Source organism: Salvia miltiorrhiza, chromosome 1 (genome assembly GCF_028751815.1).
Source record: "Salvia miltiorrhiza cultivar Shanhuang (shh) chromosome 1, IMPLAD_Smil_shh, whole genome shotgun sequence".
NCBI lineage: Eukaryota > Viridiplantae > Streptophyta > Magnoliopsida > Lamiales > Lamiaceae > Salvia > Salvia miltiorrhiza.
Window position 1 is genome coordinate 16,035,192 of NC_080387.1, and position 23,199 is coordinate 16,058,390.

Below are 23,199 nucleotides of genomic sequence, written 5' to 3' on the forward strand. Positions count from 1 at the left end.
ATTGATTAGTCAATAAAAATATCATATCTCAATATAAAATTTAAGCATTTCCTAATATCAAAATAAATTAGTAAATACTACACGCATACGTGTGCATATTATAATTAATTGTTATTGAATAATAAAAATATAAATATAATTTTAAGGACGTAAATGTTATTTGACAATATTTATCATTATTAATAATTTACTGAAACATTTAGTATGAGTGAGAGAGAAAGATAAATGATATATTTTTAAATTATTAATACTCTGATTAAAGTATGATTAAGTTGGGAGGATCCCACCAATTAAGGAGGCAAACGGTTGTTGAAATATAAATAATTACTTAATATCATTTACGCATAAATAGTGATTCACTCATCACTAATCTAAGATTCCTAGTAAGAATTCAAGATTCTTAGTAACAATTTTATAATTATAACTTAAGAATGTTAATTTCATTAGTGATTCACTCATCAATCATCGCTAATCCAAGATTATTACTAAGAATTCAAGATTCTTAGTAAGAATCTTATAATTATAACTTAAGAATGTTAATTTGATTAGTGATTCACTCATCAATCATCGCTAATCCAAGATTATTACTAAGAATTCAAGATTCTTAGTAAGAATCTTATAATTATAACTTAAGAATGTTAATTTGATTAGTGATTCACTCATCAATCATCGCTAATCCAAGATTATTACTAAGAATTCAAGATTCTTAGTAAGAATCTTATAATTATAACTTAAGAATGTTAATTTGATTAGTGATTCACTCATCAATCATCGCTAATCCAAGATTATTACTAAGAATTCAAGATTCTTAGTAAGAAACTTATAATTATAACTTAAGAATGTTAATTTGATTAGTGATTCACTCATCAATCATCACTAATCTAAGATATATTCATAGTAAGAATTCAAGATTGTTACTAGATTGATAAAAAAAAATTAAATTAAATTAAATTAATAAATAAATATTTTTCCGACATAAAAATAAGGACGGAAACGAGCCAAATCCGTAATTAACAACATTTTTTGGATATCATCTCGACATATTCTAAGGTTATGAATATATATGATATTGTATATTGAAGTAGACTTTAAATGAATTAATAAGTACTAGATATATCAATAATACGAGTGTTTTGTACTGGTGACCACTCGAAAAGAACTTCAAGGTTAAGCGTGTTTGGCTCAGAGTACAAGTAAGATGGGTGACCGAGTGGGAAGTTCGTCTAAGTTATGCAATACTGTATAAATACGAAAATAAATTGTGGACATACAATAAAATAAATAAAATAAATAAATAAATTAAATAAATTAAAAAAATTAAAAAATATTACCGACGGCAAAAACCCGCCGGTAACCCTCCGGCAGTCCGGCGAGCGTGCGGCCGCCGTCTGGTGGACTTTGCCGGCGGCGTCGGCGCCGCCACTAATCACCGGCGGCAACAGCCGCTGTTATTTACCGGCGGCCGCCATATGCCGCCGGAATGGAGATCACCGACGAGAAAATTACTGGCGGCCTCTCGCCGTCGATAAATGTGTTTCCGGCGGCCGCCCTATATTTAGCGGCGGGAAAAAGCCGCCGGTAATTATAATTTTTTTTGTAGTGACACTGAATACTAAACCCTAAATACTGAATACAAAACCTTTGCCATTCAATAATAAACCCAAATGGAAATATTTACTCTTCCTAATGGAATGTAACACCCCGTTATTTCTTAGCTAAATTTAGAATTATTTTGAACTTAAAAGTCAGGATGATTCACGCCGGATATAAAGAAAATGAATTTATTTTAATTCCAACAAAAATGATTTACAAAAACATTTGTAAATTTAGTTATTAAATTTATATGCATTGCATATTTATTTAATTTAGCATTCAAGTATTTTCACGAGCTTTTATTTAAGCAAACACTGAACGATTATTACAGTTTTCATAGTACAACCTGAAAGATTTTTATTTTATTTTACTCCCTCCCACTACTCCCACCTACTCTCCCACTACACCCACCTACTCCCACCTTTTCGCAACTTACATAGCTGGGTTGATGCTTCCATCTTCCATCCCACAACAATCAAAGAACCATCACAAATAAATGCTTTGCAGATCACTGAAGCCCCAGGCCCCCAGCTCAAAGAACCATCACAAGGTTTCATCTTTTAAAAACTCCATTACTTGTTTTTGCAATATTGAATGAGACATCTAAATCACCATTATAGACACACAAATCACATCTGCCCAAACAAGAAACACACATACACATACATTCATGTTACCTATATGTATTACAGAGTCAACATATGAAATGCATAACTGTTCATATATGCTAATGAGCAAGATATCTACTAATCGACTATTAGAGAAGAGCATACATGTTTAATTTTGATAACCGAACTGCAAGATTATGTTTTTACAAAACGAGTCACTGAATGATTTCAAGAACCTTTTATTCATTGAAAAGAAAAGAAAAAAAAAAAAAGAACTTGTATATGTGTGTGTGCGTGAGTCTTGGGGGTGGTCCGACAGTGGGGCTGTTCGGCGGAGGGATACGGCGGTCGGCGGCGGCTCCGCCGCTGTTGTCCGGCCGAGGATGGAGCATGAGAGATGAGGGCGGTAGCTGGTCTGGGTGGAGGTCAGGACGGTGGCGGCAGTCTGCTCTATCTACTGCTGTCGCCGGAAGGCCGAGAGAGAGAGAGAGGCCGAGGGAGGCGGCGGCGTTCCGTCGTCGCCGAGGAGAAGAGAGAACAGGGGGGGTACAGAGGGAGATGAGGAGATGATTTCTTGCCGCTGCTTCGCCGCCTGTCAGTTGGGTGCGCGTCGCCTGTGCGTGCCGGGGTGTGAGAGAGAGGGAGACGTGAACGGGAGAGGCGAGGATGATCGGAGGTGGCCGCGGCAGCCTTCGCCGCTGCAGTCACAGAACCGATCAGAGATGGAGGCCGGAAGCGAAGCTCCTCGCCGGAGACGATGGTTTCACGGTGGCGGAACGTCCGGGAGATGGAGATGAGCAGTGAGGGGGAATGAGTGATTGAAGCGTGAGTGTGTGTGCTGTCGTGAGAGAAAGAGAGTGGTGTTGCGTTTGTGTTGTGAGTGTGACCGAGAGAGAGAGTAGGGAAGAAAAGGGGGTGGGATGTTGGGCTTTAGGTTTGGGCTTGAGGGTGGGTTTGAATTGTGGACCGAGTCAGTGGGCTTACGATTTTGGGCCGATTTTAATTGAGAGTTGGGCCGATTTTCTTTGCTTTAAATAGATTTGGGCCGAGTATTTGGGCCGATTTTTATGAGTGATGGGCTTCGATTTTTAAATAGATTTGGGCTGCGATTTTTAAAAGCTTGGGCCGATTTTTAATTTTATTTAGCTGGGCCCGATTTATTTTATTCAGTCTGGGCCATTCATATTTTATTGAGTTGGGCCTCATCTTTTAAATTTATATGGGCTATTATTTACTTAAGCATGAGCTCTATTTCATCTATTTAAATGACTTCCCTATTTTATTTAATTAGACTATTAATTAGTTTGATTAATTATTTTTAAAGACTTTGGATTGCCTTTAATTAATTAAATTGGGCTTTCTTATTTTTAATTAATTGAACTATTATTAGTTTGATTAATTTATTTAAAGGATAATTTTTATAATAATATTAAATTATTATTAAGTGCATATTTTAAGTAATTACTTATCATATGCTAAGCATGACATGACATTTCATTTGCATCATGAAATAAAAAGTATTTATGATTTAATTGGTTTTATTTATAATTCCAATTATTAAAGAAAGATGAGTAAGAATATTGTTGGTGTTCTTAACTCAAGGAATTTAGTTTTCAATTATTTATTCATTAAATTTTTGAAAACCCGGCTAAGTGAATCATAGAATATTAAGCACTACACCATGACTTAAGATTAGCTTCACGAGACCTATTAAGAATAGAATTTCTTGTAGGCTTTGTGACCAGGGGGATTAGCGCTGCTTTCCCAAGACAGGTTTATATGTGATTATGATCTTCAGGCTTTGCCTAACCAGGTGGGCTTACTTTCCAAATGTACAAAGTATGATTGAGTTATTAAGCTCTAAATGTTTTCAATGAAATGCAAATTGTTTATTTAATGTAATGAAAACTGTTTATCCAATAAAATATTTTGTGCACTCTGCTCTGTTTAAGGCTCGCATAAGTTAATCGATCGAGGTTCTCTTATGACCTAACACGTTGTTTGAGAATTGTGTACACCTATTAGCTGACTCGGTGGGTTGATCTCCATTCGGGCACTAATCATGTATGAGGCGTTATAAGGGTGCTCGACGGGATGTGTTCCGGAGCATTGGGTCCCAAATGGGAACTTGGCTGGGTTACGCCCTCAGTCCAAGTAAAGCAGGAGTAATGGATCCGTCGGTGGCTAAAAGGTCCGGGATCACAGCGAGTAACGGAAAGGGAGTGTGACATGTGCGCACAAATGAAAAATGTTTTAACATGCTTAGAAGTACTTCTTTCATTTTAAAACCTTCTAAGTCATGTCAAGTATAATTGGATAAACTGCTCTTACGAAAATATGAAATGTTTATGAAAATGCATGCCCACTAAGTACATTAGTACTTAGCCCAAAAATACTTTCAAATGTTTTCAGGTTGGCTGGCTGGTGCTGACGGGACGGAGCTGAGGCTAGAGTTAAAATTCATATGTTAGACTTCCGCTGTAGCAATTACTCTTATACATCTTTTTCTCAACTTAAGATGACTTCATTTGAGCTTCAATTTAAAATTTATAGTTTTATGTTAATGAACGTCGGTTGTCAGAAACATGAAACAAAACTTATGATCCAAAGGGGCATAGCCCGACTTTCTATCCTATTTTGGGTTTTAACGAGGTATTTCCCTTGTTTATTTCTATGAATTATTCACACCTCGATTATATTTATTCCTTCAAGAATTGGGGTGTGACATGGAAATACTCACTTTTATTTATCCTAAGATATACATTTCCATACTTAAATGTATACTTATGTGAATATAAGTATTACCCATCATTCAATATTTTTAAAATCTAAACACTGAATACTAAATCCTAAACCTTGAATACTAAAACTTAACCTTTGAATATTAAACCCTAAATAATGAATACTAAACCCTAATGGAAATATTAACTTTTATTTATCCTAATAAATGTAATAAGTTAAAAACATTACATTTCATTTCATTGTAACAATAATTACTTTTTATACGACAATAATTACTTGACCAAATAGCTAAGAATAAAAGTTATATAAAGTGAAAATAATATTATTTTTCTTCACATCAATAATTATTTTTGCTTATAAAAATAATTACTTTAACAAATAACTAAAAATAAAAGTTCTTATGAATAAAAATAAACATTATTGTGAAGAAAATTTATCTTGTTAAAATATTACCTTTGATCATATCAATGCTTACTTTTTCTTAGGATAATTTTTACTTGACTAAATTACTAAAAATATAAGTTCTAATGAGTAAAAATAAGCACTACTTTTATTCATATCAATAATTACTTTTTCTTACTATAATAATTACTTAACCAAATAATTAAAATATATATATATATATAGTAAATACTTTTCACAAAAATATATATAAAATAATGCAAAATAAAAACAGTAAGATTTAAAAAAATGCAATAGAAAAACTGTAAAAAAAAGAAGAAAAAGAAATACTGAAAAGAAAAAATATATATATAAAAAAATGAAAAAATTGGGGGCTAAAGGATTTGAACATGAGACTTATAGAAAGTAAGGCTTTATAAAACTATTACCACTGCGCTACAATACAATTATATTTAATTTCCGTTCAAATATATATAAAAACGTTCAATGGGCGGGTGACCGCATACATGCAAGTTTTTGCCTTATGAAAATGAGTAATTGCCGGCAGATACCCGTTTGTCCAGCAGAGTGAAAGATGCTTTATATACCAAAAACCCTTGTCTACACACTCCTAATTCCTAAAAGCTTGATTTTCCCCCAAAATGGCGGCAATTCAGAGATCGCTCCTCCTTTTCACTCTCTTGCTCTTCTTCACCTTATTAGTCCAGGTTCTTCTTCAACCAAAATCTTCTCCATTTTCGTCTTTGATGCTTCAACTTCATCACAATCCCAACTTCATGATCTGATTTAAAGAGATCTTCACTGTTTCTCCCAATGTCCTAACATTTTTTTATGTTTTTTCTTACATTGTTGCGAGTAATTCTCTGTTAATTTTGTCCTGCAGGCGAAGAAATCAACGGAAGATTTAAAGGAAGTCACTCACAAGGTCTATTTCGATATCGAGATCGATGGAAAACCTGCTGGTATTGACACGATACAGTATATCCCTTCTGATTAGGATATGGATTTCAACCATTCGAATTCAGTTCAATCTAGTCTCATCTTCCCCTTTTTTATTTTATAAATATTTGATTATGATCCATTTTTATGTTGCGAGCCTTTGTATGCACTTGCCACGAGCTACGAATTTGAATACTGGAGTTCAATGGATTAATGCTCTTGTTGAAAAAGGAGATGAAATTCCTCCTCCTTGTCTGTAAAATTAGATATTTGGCTATATTAGGAGATCACATTCTGATTGTTTTGTGTAAGCTTCCAACTAGACAAGGATAGCATACTTTGCAGTTGCAAATGAGGAGTGTCCCTATGGACCTCAAAGGCGTGCGATCAATCTTCTTTCTTAAAATTTTCTCAACAGTCTATTTTCGAATTCGAAGTTTTTGAAAATGATAATTGCATTCATAGTTGCTTGCAGAATGAGTAGACTGCACTATCATTATGCCTCGATGTAGTGTTACATATGTGGATGCAAGGCATAACATGCTAGTTGTGTTGCCTTATTCTAATCTATGAAATGCATCGTTTGTTTTCAGGGCGTATCACCATGGGTCTTTTTGGGAAAACTGTTCCTAAGACAGCAGGTATACAGCATTTTTGGTTTAAAGCTCCCTAGTTTCTTTACGTGGCTTACTGATTATTTTTCCTATTCCTTTTTTCTTGCAGAAAACTTTAGAGCCTTGTGCACAGGTATGATGATGCCATCTTTCTCTCTGTGTTTTTCTTTTCTCTTACCACTATTCTCTTCTCTAAAAGTGGGTGGTTTTATATTTCAGTTGAGCTGTTTGAAGTTAGATTATGAATATGGTTGATTGCTCACCAAAGTATCGTTTCCAAGCATCTCTCTAAACCTTAATAACATGCTACTTATATACTTGAATTGAATGAATACGAATAACATATCAATGAAAATCTGAACTGTTGCCTTGAGAAGCTACTATTCTAATAAGAATGACCCTTTTACTACATTTTTGGATCACATTGATACCGACAGCTGCACTAAGATTTCTGCCTATTCAGGGGAGAAGGGTATTGGCAAACATGGCAAGCCTCTCCATTATAAGGGAAGCACTTTCCATAGAATTATACCCAGCTTCATGCTTCAAGGAGGAGACTTTACGCTTGGCGATGGAAGAGGCGGGGAATCAATTTACGGAGAGAAGTTTGCTGATGAGAATTTCAAGATCAAACATACTGGACCTGGTACTAGCATTACTTGCATTGAAAAACTGAACAAAAATGAGAAACTAGCTAATACTATTACTTAAATAAATCACCCAGATTTTCATGTTTAAATATTACTGCATAGGTTAAATTAATAATTGCATTGTTTGGTTATGTTGGTGTTCTGGTTTGTGCAGGGCTTTTGTCTATGGCAAATGCTGGGTCTGACACCAATGGTTCTCAGTTTTTCATCACAACTGTGACAACCAGCTGGTAAGTAGTTACTTTTTCTTCCGAATGCCAAGCTATCTATTTCACGTCTAAACATTAGCATACTACAGTATCCTCTCTGAACTTCACCCAATTCATGGCTATTCTTAGTCCAAACGTCTTACCAGATTTCTTGTGGGTTTAGGTTGGATGGCCGTCATGTTGTATTTGGGAAGGTACTTTCTGGAATGGACGTGGTGTATAAGGTCGAAGCTGAAGGTAAGCAAAACGGAACACCCAAGAGCAAAGTTGTGGTTGCAGACAGTGGTGAACTTCCCTTGTAATTCACCCGTATATCTGTTGGGTCCACTCCCTCCTTTACTTTCGGCTTAACCTTTCATCTTGAAGTTGCAGTAGTATGAGCTTCAACAGGGAAAGCTAGGGGCAAACCTTTTTTGTTATGACATGACTTTTCTTCATTATCAATGTTTTTGTATTCTAACTTGCAGACTTTATCGCAAATATGTTATTGAGCCACTATAGATCTCATTCAAAGGGAACCCATTTTTCTTGGAAATGAACAACATTTAGAAAAAGAAAAACTGCTCCATTACTGATACAATACAACTTAGAAAATTACAAATGTTCGTTCCAAATTGGATACAATGATTCAGTGTTTGCAGTAAGCTTTGCAGGTATGGGTGCAGTCATAGAGACAAGGCCCTTCACAGTGTAGTGGACAGTCCAATCTCATTCCCTTACACCTTCCTCTCGTCGTGCATTCACCGAATTCTCTCATCCTATATTCATCACTTCCAAAATCTTCCTTCGCGGCCTTATGGTGCTTTCCTCTTTTACCAGAATGCGTGCATTGACATCTCCAATAGCCAGACCCACCTCCGCCTCCGCCACCACCACTGCTGCCACCGGGGCCTCCCCATCCCCATCCACATCCTCCTCCCCCGTATACCCCTCCTCCTCCTCCTCCTCCTTTGTTTCCTTCTGGAAGCTTAGCTTTTTCCGAAGAAGCAACATTGTTGTCTCGAGCTTCAATGGGAGGATTGTTGCTAAGTTTTTCTGCTCTCACTATAGCAAACAATAAAGCTATCAACATCAATCTATTTCCTTGAATGCTCCCCATTGAGACAAAATCCTCCGGCGTTTCAACCGGTAATGTCGGCTTCACCTATTTATATGCAATTTTCTAAGCACAAGCAGCAAATAAAATATGAATGATTTAGATATAGGTATGCGTATGACCCTAGCTTGTTGATCAAGGGATTATAAAGCTATATAACTAACATAACCAACAAAAGAAATCAAAGTATTTCTCAGTAGATGGGTTGTTGATTGTCGAAGGTTTCTTAGGTTTCACTTTTGTCCCCACCTACATAAAAACACGATCAAACGTTTCAATCTTGCAAGAAAAGGAAGGAGCGTTAATTTGTTTTATTACAGACAAGCGTGCTTGTTTGTTACCATGAATCTATATCTAACTTGGCATCTCTCCTATATTTTCTTTTATTTCTTGTTGCTCTCACTCCAAAATCCAAATTATCTTAAGCCTTAGGGCGAGTTTGATAGTGTAATATAGAAATGAAGATATTAATTATATAGAGATAATTAATCGAACTTTTGTGAGTTTAATTATTTAATCTTTTGTTTGATAGCTAATAAATAATGTATGTATAACTTGTTTTGGATGTTTGATAGATTCTACTAAAATGCATATAATGTTTGATAACGTTGCCCAAGTGATAGTATATCTTATGAAATTACCATATTACCCTCCACTTAAACCCCTTTCAGTTACGTAATGAATCAAGTTATCCATTGATACCTCATTTTGTTTCAATGGGTGCTAGTAATGAATCAAAATGGATAGCTTATCAACCAACTGAAAAAAAAACTGAAATTAAATTTGTTAATTCACAAGACATTTGGGTGGATGCTTGGCTTCGAAATATTAGAAGTGTCAGCAAGTCATTGGTATTATGTGAATATGGCACAAGACATTTCAGATTTTCTGCAAATCACAATGGGATATCAATTCATAGCCAAATATTTCGAATTTGCAGAGCAAATAATTTCATATTTCAAATCTCAGCTTCTATTCCATTAATTTGGTCTTCACATCAAAAGCAATAATTTTGGCGAAAGAGAAAGCTTTGAGACCAATTTTTTACAGCCGCAAAACAAATTTGCAGATCCAAATCAGAAGAAGAAAAAATGTCTTTAAAACAGAAAACCCTAATCAAACTCTTCGAAATTTGATTTCGCCAAGTCGCAGAGGAATCAATCGAAAAATTGCGCAGATCTGATTTCAAAATTTCACAAATTTGCAGGCCCAAATCATTCCTACGACCAGAAATAAATCAAATCTCACCTTCGACGAATCAATTCAACGAAATCTCACCAAATCATTCCTACCGCTAGAAATCTCACCTTCGACGAATTCAACGCGTGTCTACCGACGAGCAGCCATTGAAGTCTGAAGAATCGAGGGTTGGTTGTGTCAAAGAAATGGCGTAGTAAGAGCGGATTTGATGAAGCTAGCGATTTTTGAAGTAGACGGAGGGATAAAATCGTAAACGGAAAACTTAATCTAAATCACTATTCAAGACCATATAATTTAACTGGGGGTAAGCGGCGGATGAGTTTTCTCAGTGAAACAGTGACTTTGATGCGGGCTGGACTCTTTCTGCGGGCCTGGATGATTATTTGTGAAGTCTATCAAACAGGAGGAAAAGGTGAGAAAAACAATTTATCTCACCTAATAATACCTATCAAACTCGCCCTTAGTAATTTAGTATGCTCCTCGGCACCAGGATAGAGCGATTGCTTTAAGCTTTTTACACCCCCTTTAATAAAAGGGGTTATGGCAAAAAAAAAATACACGAACTTTGAGAAAAATTGCAATTTTCACATGAATTTTCAATTAAACTAAAAAATACATGAATTTATATTTTTGTTGCAATTTTCACATGAGTTTGACTTCGGCGGAATTAGAGCTTAATTGGCACTTGAAAATTGAAATTGAAAGTTTGCAGTTCAATTCAAATAAATTTAAAGGTAATGCAGTTTCAAACTTTTTGACATTATATACAAGCAGTCCCAAATCACGAAGTAAGTCGAGAAATGGTGGGTTGCTTGGCAAAATCCAAAAAGAAAAACAAAATAAAAGATCCTACACTTTTGAGGTTGGACTTGCATTGGTTATGATTTTATGAAACCAATAACGATAATTAATGATATCTAAATATGTAAAGCAAAACTTGTTTTTTATTACTCCCTCCGTCCCATAAGCTTAGACTTGTTTTCCTTTTTTGAATGTCCCATTTATATAGGCTTGTTTCCATAAAAAGTAATATTTTTTTACTCATTTACTATTATATCCCTATTTAATTCTTTAATTTACTCCCACTTTAATACATCATTAAATAATAAATATGGGCATACTAGGAAATTTACTTATATATTTTCATTTCCAATGATTTTTCTTAATCTTTGTGAAAATCACAATCAGCCTAAGCTTATGGGACGGAGGGAGTAATTCCCCAATAAAGAAAATAGGTACACATGCTGAAAGTTGAGATGCCATAATCTTTTTGTATTTGTATACCAAATTAAGAATCCTAACATCAATGCATAAAAGTATTAAACGTAGAAACACAGCATTCATCACAAGAGTAGAGACAAAGACTGATTATTTTAACTGCTGCTACTCATGCTAATCCAATCCTGCACGCTACTTCAACTTTCGATTTTTTGGGGTTTCGAAAAAAAAAATACACTTTTGACACTTATATGGCCATTTCAAGATTTTTTATATCTTGATGAAAGAGAAGAAAAATATCCTCTCCCACCCTCTTCCTCCCCTCTACTTGAGATTTAAACCAAGATTCCACCGTCGTACAATTTCTTCCGCTCGTCCATATTTCTCTCTTAATTCTTGATAATATCGAAGTTACTTGGAAACAGAGCCAAAAATCTATTGGATTTTCAACCGTGCCTGGTTCTCGAAATTTCCGACCAATCCGAGGAATTCAACTGGTTTCTTAAGGTTTGATGCATTGCATTGGGTTCGAACAAAGAAGAAATAGGTCGATTTTTCTGGCAATACAAAGATTTGGCATTCCACATAGAAGCCTCTTCAAAAGGTCGATAGATATAAAAGGGGACAAGTAACTTAATCTACGTACAAACAAATGTATCCAACCATAGTCTACTGGGGGCTACCATGTATCCCATATGCTTATAGCACCCTTAAAATTAGCAGTAACAACATTGGGAAAGAGATTACTGATAAAAGAGCATCTCTTTATCCCTATATATACGAAATCATGCGAGCGTGCATCTCACAATCCTTTATTAATTCATTACATGGTAAACTGTAAACGTGAAAATCACACTGCGCATTACAGTTCGCTTACCATCCTCTCTGAGAACCCGAGGAGTGTCCATTTAACCTGTCGAGTACAGTATTAAAATCGATAGGTTGACCACTCTCTTCCAGCCTCTGAATGACACCAAGAACATGGTCGCTTCTGTATCCCATGCTGCCCAGCTTCTCAATCAGCTCGTTGTAAGGATGGCTGCGCATGGGCTGCGGAGGGCCTAACATGTTATTGCTAGGAACACGAGGTGGATTCTGCGGAGGGATGCTATTCGGAGGATAAACATTTTGCTGGAACTGAGGCTGTGGAGGCAGATGATGTGCCCTTCCTGATTCACCATCGAAAACCATGTAAGCATTTCCAGGAGGAAGTTGTGGACGAGTCCCGCCAGGCATGTAACCATCCCCTGATTGTGCTGTGTACCCAGTCTTGTGTTGCTGTGTTGGGACCTGCTGTTGAATCGGTCTGGCAGGAGCACCATACCCATAAGGTAATCCATCAGAACCTCCCGAACCAGGTCGGGATGCTCCTGCAAATGATACCTGCATATGCATGCTTCCAGGAGCCATTTCAGAAGGAGATTGATTTGGCTGACCAGGCGGATAGGAAGAGTAAGCCAGTGGAGAGGAAGCTCTAATCTGTGGCGGCATAACTGACTGTTGGGGTGGTTGAACAACCTGCTGCTGCTGGGACCACTGCTGCGGATATGACTGGACCTGGGGGCTCATGTTTCCCTGAGGTTGGGAAGGCTGAGGTGCCATCCTGGAGAGATCTTGAACTTGAGATTGTGCCTGCAGGTACTGAGTCTGAGATTGTTGGGATGGGGGTACATTGGTCATTTGTTGAGGAGGCATGCAATATGCCTGTAGTTGCGCCATACTCTGGGGAGGCATGGATGACTGGGGTGCAACTGAAGGATGCTGATGCTCAACAGGCCGAGTATGGATAGAGGGCTGCGGAGCTACTTGATGAGGTAGTGCAAGTGCTAATTGCTGATCGTGAAAATCTGATGAGTTCTCGGCATTTTTGAGTTCAGAAGCAGCTGCAGAAGTTCTCTCCTCATTCTGTTGCTTAGTGTTAGCTGATGAGGAATCCTTTTGTGCAAGCTGAAGTTTGGCTAACTCCTTCTGAGTATCAGCAAGTTCCTGCTTATCTCTTAAGATCTGCACAGATCTGTGCACCTGTATTCCATTTATTAGTTCCCTCAGAAAGGATGGTATGAATCATAGTAAGGTACACAGGAAGAAAAATCAAAGAGAAATGTCTGAATGATAACTCTTCATCCAACTCAGCAGTTTATCTAATGATGTCTTTTAGGTTACAATGATATCATCTCAACATGCCTAGGACAGTAGACAAAAAATTTCAACAAACAACTCGTGTAGAAACAGGCAGCAAACACCCAATTGTGACAGTGAATACAGCATGGCCACCAAAAATATCCAACAAAGTACACGCTATAGAGTATAGACTAAAAAATCGAAAATGAATGATGTTCAATTTCAGTTTCCATGAAAATCAAGATTTAACAGAAAAAATGGCCCTTACATTTTATTGAATCTCTCCAGAAATGAAGAGTAGGGGAGGAGGGTTGGCACTAACAACCAATAGCTCATACCCATAAAATAAATATAGGACATCAATTTATAAATGGTTGTAATGAACAGCAAAATTAAAGGCAACATATACCTCTTGAACATGCTTTTCCAGAGATCTGAGCTTTGACTCTGTCTCTCCATGATCACGAACCCAGTCAGTGCGCATTTCTCCAATTGATTTGTCCAGATTGTAACAGTATAATTCCAACTGTGACAAGCGTGAACTAATTCCTTCAAGAAAACGCATTATATTGTCGGTGTATTTCTTCATGGTGTTTTCAACAGTAGATACTACATCGTGATTAAACGAAGATTCTTCAGGTGTACAATAAGATCCTGCAGAGAAAACAGATGATCTGGCCATTCTGCTTTTGTTGAACTCCTGTTTTAATCCAGAGCAGAGACTAGTTAAAATGATTGGTCAATCTTATTTATAAAAAAATATATATACAGCAGTGGAAACAAGCCCAGCATTTTAAACAATCATTCCTGTTAAAACTAATGCTGCTAACAACAAACTAACAAAAAGAAACCAGTGGGAACAAGATACTGCTGGGCAGAGAATAGGCATTCAGCAAACCATCAAAAGTTCATGATATTTAAATGCTTTTGTTCCATACTTTAGTAGCAGGTAATAATTTAACCTGGATTCTGTTCAATGAATTCACTCACAGTCCCTAGGCTTCTAGATGTCTGCAAATAAATCAATGAAGAAACTAACATCTCGGTCATTCATCCTATTTCCTCAACCCAACATGACCTCAGACCCCTCAGTTTACAACCCACTCCTTTCCTTAACCTTAGCCAGAATCGACCAACACATTTAACAAAATAATCAGAGACAAGAAGAAACTGCAGCAAAAAAATCAGAAAAAAGAACAGAACAAAACTTCGCATACGCACTAGATACTTTTTTGTCATGAATCTAAGATAATAGTCTAACAAAGAACATATACCCATTCAAAAAACTCCAGAGCCGATCAATCTAACCAACACAAAATAGTCAACAGTAGCAATAAAACAGAAAACCCTAAATCAAACGTAATAATCCAATACTGCAACGGGCGAAAAAGGAAAGCATAATAGAAGCTCCGGATCACCAACAAGGAAAAAATGAATAAAATTTACCTTGGAGGAATTGGGTGCAATGGAAGGATCGGAATGGATACCATTATTGCCGTCCTGATTTCCGTAATCCTCGTGGGAACATAGAATATCATCTGAGCCGAAATCGAACGATTTTGAACCCGAATTTGGGACGCGTCCAGCAGAGCCCGATGCCATAGCTACTAGGGTTTGCTGAGAGAAAATTTGTGGGGAGAGAGAGAGAGAGAGAGAGCGAGAGGGAGAAGGAGACTAGGAGAAAAAGAAAGAAAGAGAGAGAAAGGTACGGTTTGCTTAGCATGTGAGTTGATATAACAAATGTTATGACAAAATTATCCAAATAAAATCGTAAGAATGTTTTAAGGTTTGAAAAGTACCATTTCACTTATTAGCAAATACGGTTAATTAATTGTCTGTAAATCCATAATGTTTACACCGAATTGATTTTTGCTCCTATTTTAGAAAATCCGTTGCTAGGTACATAATTTTTTATTTTTATCTCATTTTTATCCGGTGACCGGATTTTTCTTACGCCGGCGCCGAAAATTACAAGGTGGCAGCCGTAATCGATGCGGTGGCAGCCGGAAATTGACACCTAGACAAATTTAAGACATGTGGAAAAAAAATAATAAAATTAATAAAAATAACATCCATATCATCATCTTCTTCAATCTCTCCCCTCCTAAATCCTAACTTCCCCTCCCCCACCCGCCGGTTGCCATCACACGCCGGCGCCGGCCGCACCCTCCCCCTCCCCGAATCCCGTCGCCCCTCCACCATCCCCAAATCCCGGCGCCCCTCCTTTCCCCAGATCTTGGCGCCCACCACCAAATGGGCGAATTTGTGGAGAAGAATCCATGGGGGAAGAAAAATGCAAACACACATCCAACGAGATTTTTCAGGAGGGATCTATGGGCAAATTTGTGCAGAGATATCTCGGCGCCCCCCAATCCCCAGATCTCGGCGTCCACCACCAAATGGGCGAATTTTTGGAAAAGAATCTATGGGGGAAGAAAAATGCAAACACACATCCGACGGGATTTTTCAGGAGAAATCCATGGGCAAATTTGTGCAGATTTTTCAGGGGGGGAGCTGGGATATGGGGATGGGGGAGGGGCCGACGGGATTTTGGGGAATGGGGAGGGTCGACGGGATTTTGGGGAAGAGGGAAGGGCAGATGGGATCTGGGGAGGGAGAGGGGCTGACGGGATCCGGGGAGGGGGAAGGTGCGGCCGACGCCGGCGTCTGGTGGCGGTAGACGGCGCCGGCGGGTGGGGAGGGGAAGTTAGGGTTTTGGGGGAGGGGGGTGAGAGATTGGAGAAGATGATGATATGGATATATATATATATATATATATATATATATATATATATATATATATTATTATTTCCACATGTCCTAAATTTGTTTAGGTGTCAATTTCCGGCTGCCACCACATCGATTCCGGCTGCCACCGTGTAATTTTCGGCGCCGACGTAAGAAAAATCCGGTCACCGGACAAAAACGAGATAAAAACGAAAGGTTATGTATTTAGAAGCAGATTTTTTAAAATAGGAGCAAAAACCAATTCCGTGTAAACGTTATGGATTTACAGGCAATTAACCCTAGCAATTAAAATCGTAAGAATGTTTTAAGGTTTGAAAAGTACCATTTCACTTATTAGCATATATATATATATATATATGAAACAAGAGTAAAATTTTGAAGTAGCCAAGATGAAGCATAAAACACAATTTATGGTCACACATTGAAAAAACACAAAATTTGGCCATTTTTATTAATTTGGACGTTTTTACCCTTAATGAGACGGACCGGGTAGGATCAGGCACGCGGGTCGCGTGCCGGGTCGGGTTAGGCACTTATGGCACTATTAGTGCCATAAAAGCCAAGATTTTACTTTGGTTTTATTTTGGATTTCTGTTGGCACTTATATAAGTGCCAACGAAAATCCAAAATAAAACCAAGTAAAATAGTCATTTTGGCACTTATGGCACTAATAGTACCATAAGTGCCAACGGAAATTCAAAATAAAACTAAGTAAAATGGTCATTTGGGCACTTATGGCTCTAATAGTGCCATACGTGCAGCCCAAATACATAAACAACAACATCATTTAAACCCTAAATGGAACATCTAAACCCTAAATGGATAATCTAAACCCTAAATGGAACATCTAAACCCCAAATGGATAATCTAAACCCTAAATGAAATATTTAAACCCTAGGGGGAAGTGTGCACTTATGGCACTTATGGTTAGTGCCACACTTATGGCACTTATGGCACTTATGGCACTAATAGTGCCATAAGTGCCATACGTACATCACAAATACAGATCAGATCAGATATGCGGATGGCTGAAATCGAAGGAGGCGGAGATCAGATCTGCCGATGGAGGAGGCGGCGCAACTATCAGATCAGATCCAGCGCCGCCGCCTCATCAGATCAGATCTGCCGCCGCCGCCGCCTCATCCTCCGCCACCTAACCAGTCCCTCCTCCACGCCGCCGATTTCAGAGGACCGAATCTCCTCCACCTCCGCCGCTGCCGCGCAGCCGCTGGAGAGAGAGAGAGGGAGATGAGAAAGAGAGAGGAGAGAGCGGAAGCCGCTGGAGAGAGAGAGGGAGATGAGAAAGAGAGAGGAGAGAGAGAGAAGGGTAGAATAATCATGACATACAAAAAATGGCCAAAATTTATGTTTTTTCAAATGGTGGACAAAATTTGATGTTGTATGTTGAATAGGGTCATTCGGCCTATTGTTTCTAAACCAAATATGGGAAATTTGAATAAGACAAAAATAATACATGAATCTAATATCTTGATTAAATAAACTATAGCTTAAGAAAACCTCTGCCAGGTACAAAATTAATTCAATTACACCTTCGAAGTTAAAAAGGAAAACAAGGAAAAAGGGTCGTTATTAGAAAATCATAAATTTTTACACATGTTCATAATTTCAAATCATTTTTAAATCCGTTAATTTAAACACGACCATTTAATTGGAATTGATTTAACGTCATCGCTTTTTGAGACTTCACTAGTGATACTAAAATGCCTAAGTATACTATAAATTGAATCCGCCACATGATATTTTTTCTTATTATGATTCAAATCTCATATGGTTTATGAATTATTAATCTAGCAAAATTTACATTGAATCACTCTCAAGTAGCCGCTGTCAGATGTCGTCATTCAAATTTATATTATATTAAAACAGTTTTTTGGGTAAATACCATTTTTTGACCCATCATTTAGGCGTTTTCTTAAAAATATCTCACCCTAAGGGTAATTACAAAACAATACTCATTGTTCCATTTTTTTTGTGGCACGCAAAGGTGTTCCGACGAGCAATCATGTGTCAATACATGTAGAATAAAAAAAAAATCACATCAACAAATCCTCATCTCCTACACACACAAATTCTTCGTCTGCTCGCGTCAACATCGAAGTCAAAGACCTCGGAACCTCCAAATACTACTCTGTCGGCGAGCAAATCGGTCGGAGCGTCAGCGAAGCCACCAAGACCAACTTCGCCATCGAAACCCGCAGCCTCATGGCCTGCGGCACTGTCATCAGCATCACCATATTCGCCAATAAATTCCCCAGAGTCTACGTTGCCATTAGAGGAGTAATCTATGCTTCTGTCATCCACCAACCACGACTGGGAGGAGAAGATGAACATGCTGCTGGAGGCGACGATAGTGGATTCGAGACTCTTCGCTGGCTGCGTGAAATCCTCCGCCGCATTGGATTTTCTCTGGAGTGCTTCGCTTTCCCATCGCACTAGAGCAATCCGAGAAGTTAGAATCGTATTCTATCCTTTCCATAACTCCAGTGGCTGAAGTGCTTCGTTTCAGATCGATTGCATTGAAATTGAAATCTCCTCGTCTTCATTGAGAAGTTTCTTCCATCTACATTCCCGAATTGACCGCAATGCGATGAAATCGAAGCTTTGCTGAAACTGCTCATCTCTGCAGGAGACTGAATCCGTATATTGATTTAGGTGTCAATTTCTTAGAACTGGGAATACAATTGCAATTATTTTAGGAAATATGGATGTAATGAAGGGTTGTATATTGAAAGCAAGACTTTTGTGCTTGTATACATTGATTCCTTAGTTCACTGTGATTCTTCTATCTGAAATATTGTTATTGCATAATCCTATTATAGTCTAATTTATCTCATACTATAGATTATATGGTGTGTTGTAGATCACAGAAGATCATATAATCGTAAAAAGTTGAGATATAAGTTGAGTTCACAATCGAGATAACCATGGACGAGTTACTGGTTTAGATTGTAGCATAAATGGATAAATAGTTTGTCTTGGCTATTTATTTATGCTAGTACACTTGTGTACTGAACAGGATCACAGTGAGATGAATTCTTATATTCTGACTAATTAAGAATCAAGATCTCGGTGACTTAAATAGCCTTAACCTTAATTGGATTAATCGGTGTGAATAATTAAGTGACTATTGCTTTGATTTATCAAGGGTGAGAGTTCTGTTGAAGCTCAATATACTCGAAACTTTGGGTGATTATTTGACATGAAATTATATTGCAATAAGGATCCGTGTCCTGCTAATAACATGATGATAATATCCTCTCGAAAAACTTAATAAGTTTATCGTATTAAACCCTGCAGGTGAAATTAGTTCTAATACGATAATAAGTTTAAGTGGTAGCACTCGAGATGTCGTTTATTATTAAACGACTGATTAATTAATTAATTTATTGTCGAATGAATTAATTAATTAATAAATGGATATTGAATATCTTAAACACGGGGATTAATTAAGTCTAATACTAGCTCCGACTCACCTAAAGAATAAAGAGGTAATTCAATATTAATTTTCTAGTGGAATAAATTAATATTGTGTCTCGATTTTGTTCTGGGCTGAATAAGAAAATCGAGAACTAGGAGGCCAAACTTTATTCAAGCTAGTTGATCCCCGCTTGGCCCAATAAAGGTTGTAGTCCATAGGGGGCGTCCCACTCTCTATCTCTTAGGCCTTTGGGCTTGGTTTGGTTTAGTTAAGTTTATGGGTTTATTATTTAGGTATGATTAATACCTAGTATAAATAATAAGAGAACCATAAAACCTAATTACTTCTGCATTCACGCAAAACCAGAAAAGAGAGAATTATGTGAGAACAGAGAGAGAGAGGAAGACGTCATTCTTGGAGGTGGAGAGGACTTGAAGCTCGTTGCCATCCAACGTCAAGTCTTGCCATGAGAAACAAGTTGAAAAATTCACTCTGGAGTCTCTTATAGCCGGATTTGCAAGTAAGATCCTATTATCTTGTAATAGGCACGTTGATTTTTGTATGTATTCATTTGATAACCAGACTGGATCACATGCACGTGAATCATATGTCATAATATGGTTCCTTCATGTAAGACTATGCGAGTATAAATGAACCTAAAAATGGAGGCTGATAGTCTCGTCGTGGCACTACGAGTTGATGTAGCGGCGGAACAAAAGACTATTATGGTGGTGGCAGCGTCCATGTCGTATTGACAGTATGTTTAACGATCGAAAGCGCCGATGATAAATGAAGAAGAAGAATCTTGAGTGAGAAATCTCTAGTGTAGAAGAGGGGCACACCATTTCTGAAATATCGTGAAGAAGAAGAGTGGCGTGAGGTTCTGATCTTAAATTAGGATTCTTTATTTTTATTATTGTATTTTACGTGAATTTTCTTTCTTCCTTTTTTTATTCCACATGTATTGACAAATGACTGCTCACCGGAACACCTCATTTTTCAGTCGTCAGATCATTTTTGCGGGCCATAAACATGAAAAAAATGAAACGATGGGTATTATTTTGTAATTACCCTTAGGATAAGATATTTTTGGGAAAACGCCCAAACGATGGGCCAAAAAGTGATATTTACCCTAGTTTTTAATAACTATAATTTTCCCGACAAAATTTAAAATATATATATATATATATATATATATATATATATTTAATTTTTTTTTTTAATTGCAAGTTTGCCTAATTTTCCACTAAATTCTACAAATTCAGTATGATAAAATCATGCAGTTTGATCATGTAATTTGACTACTACCGTCTTTTTCCTTCTTATATATTCAAATTTGCATATCCTTCCCTCGCATCTTTATTTAAAAATCGTGTAATTTAATTAATAATAAAATATTGAATATGTATTAAATTAAATATAAAGATAAAATCTAATTTAACATACGTGACATTAAAAATAAATTATAATTAAAATTTTTATAAAAGTTAGAAGTCTGTAACTATTTTTTTTCTCTTATTATTTTTCCATATAATCGTTTATTTTTGGTTATATTCTATTTTCTAGATTTTGCTTTATATTTGATTTTATTTTTTTATTTTTATTTTCTTAATCAAAACTCTGACATCAATCTATATTTATATCTATATCATACTCCCTTCGTCCCATGATTCATGGCATGTGCATTTTCGGCACGAAAATTAAAAAGAGTAGAATTAAGGAAAACTACATGTTTAGTGTTATTTTAATTACCACTAACAACACACACACAAACAACAACACGCTAAACTCATCTCCGGCGGCCTACACTTTCATCCATTGCGAAACTCATCTTCGCCGGCCACCGACTTCCTTCATCTCTGGCCGCCAACACACACACACACACAACAAACCAAAAGAATCCATAGATCCCCAAATCCACAAATCAAAAAATCAAATCTGGTGTAGGATGGACTCCTACTTTCCCGGCGAAAATCAAATCAAAGTCGTTGCGTCGTTGCTGCGAGCCCGGCAAAATTTGGGTTTCACTTAGAGGCGGCTATAGGATGGAGTAGGTGTAGGCAGCGCAAAGGTGTTGAGATGGAGGGGGCGGCAGAGGAGGTGGTGGAATATGTGAAGGAGAGACATGGGTTTTTGCGGCGGCAGAGAACCAGCCGAGGAAGGAGGAGGAGGCGGCTACATATTCCTCCTCTCTCAATTTTTCCAGCTCCAAAAATAAAGCATAGTGAAAAGGGCTGGCAAGATTTCTTGTAAAAAGAGCAAAATTTTGAACAGATATGAAATGTGTGTGTGTGTGGGTGGGTGAGAGAGAGAGAGAGGAATAAGAGTTTGACTAAGGATTTTAATTAAGCTCTAATTATGACCCGAAAAGGAAACATACCATGTTCCATAGGACGGCGAAAAAGAAGAATACATGACATAAATAATGGGACGGATGAAGTATATAAGAGTAGACTTTTAACGGCTAAAATTTTAATTTTATTTTTATTTTTATTTTATTTGCTTTATTATTATTATTATTTTTCTATTTTAAGCAACTTTTATTTGTTCCATGGATGGAAAAGATTATCCAATATACAACAAAAGAATATTTTTCACTATTATTTTATATTTATATTCTTAATAAAAATGTATTATACCGGCATTTTTTTAGGGTAAATATCACTTTTTGTCCCATCGTTTGGCCGAATTATCGATTATGTCTCAACTTTTCGATAATATCTAATTGGTACCTAACCTACCAATATTTGTTTAATTGTATCCCGTAAAAATTTTCCGGTGTCCGGGAGTTGACGTGGAACGTCGAAAATTTATTACGTAGAATTATGAATCCACTTGGAATTGCTAACATTATAATTTTTTTTTAAAAAAATAAAATCATAATTCTTACGTGGCACTCTAAACAACACCGCTTATGGTTTGAACAAAAATCTGAAATCTGAAATCAATAACAAAAGCTACATTCTTTCTCAGTTTCTCTCCCTCCAGTCGAAAGAACAAGACATTGAAGAACCTCTGTGAAATTCGAAGAAATCGATGGCGAGACATTCCCTACATTTAAGTGGTGAATCGATTCCTTAAACCAGACATTGAGCGACGGCGAATGCTCCAATCGGTAGGCTGATTTCGAACCTAATTCTTCGTGTGTGTTTTTTTCCCGAATTTTCGACTTGCGCCAATGCCTTGCCATGATTTTGCTGATTCCTTAAATCCACGCGAATCATGTGATTGCTTGCCATTTTAATGAGACTGCAGTGCTTAGGATATTTCACGTCTAAATTGTAATGCGATTCTCTCTTTGCAAGAGAGTGATTGAGATTTCATGCCTTGTAAAAATTTTAATCGAGTTTTTCAAAGAATAAGCCATGTTGCGAAGTTCACGTTATCATAACGGCGTCCTTCTTCCTCTTCTTCTTCAGTTTGCGCATTACTTTCAATTTCTGAAACTAGGGTTTTGAGATTTCAAGTGGTGGAAGAGAAAGACAATGAACTATAAAGACTGATTTAAAAACACTCTTGATTACGTGTATTTTATTTTTATATAGATTTTTTTTTATTTCACGTAATAGTTTTCGGCGTTCCACGTTAACCCCCGGGCGCCAAAATTTTTTTACGGGATA

The 23,199-nt window shown here is 37.0% G+C and overlaps 1 protein-coding gene and 1 long non-coding RNA gene across 2 annotated transcripts; both read left to right on the plus strand.

Moving 5' to 3' along the window:
- Nucleotides 1-2,088: 2,088 nt before the first annotated feature.
- On the plus strand, nucleotides 2,089-4,886 carry LOC131006730 (uncharacterized). Its single transcript, XR_009095742.1, has 2 exons — nucleotides 2,089-2,143; nucleotides 3,934-4,886. It is a non-coding gene; the product is annotated as an uncharacterized LOC131006730 (long non-coding RNA).
- Nucleotides 4,887-5,842: 956 nt separating this feature from the next.
- On the plus strand, nucleotides 5,843-8,317 carry LOC131006732 (peptidyl-prolyl cis-trans isomerase CYP20-1-like). Its single transcript, XM_057933862.1, has 7 exons — nucleotides 5,843-6,052; nucleotides 6,229-6,307; nucleotides 6,878-6,925; nucleotides 7,008-7,031; nucleotides 7,362-7,544; nucleotides 7,703-7,778; nucleotides 7,921-8,317. The coding sequence occupies exons 1-7, from the start codon at nucleotides 5,987-5,989 to the stop codon at nucleotides 8,057-8,059; spliced, it is 615 nt and encodes a 204-aa protein (XP_057789845.1). The 5' UTR covers nucleotides 5,843-5,986; the 3' UTR covers nucleotides 8,060-8,317.
- Nucleotides 8,318-23,199: the final 14,882 nt, after the last annotated feature.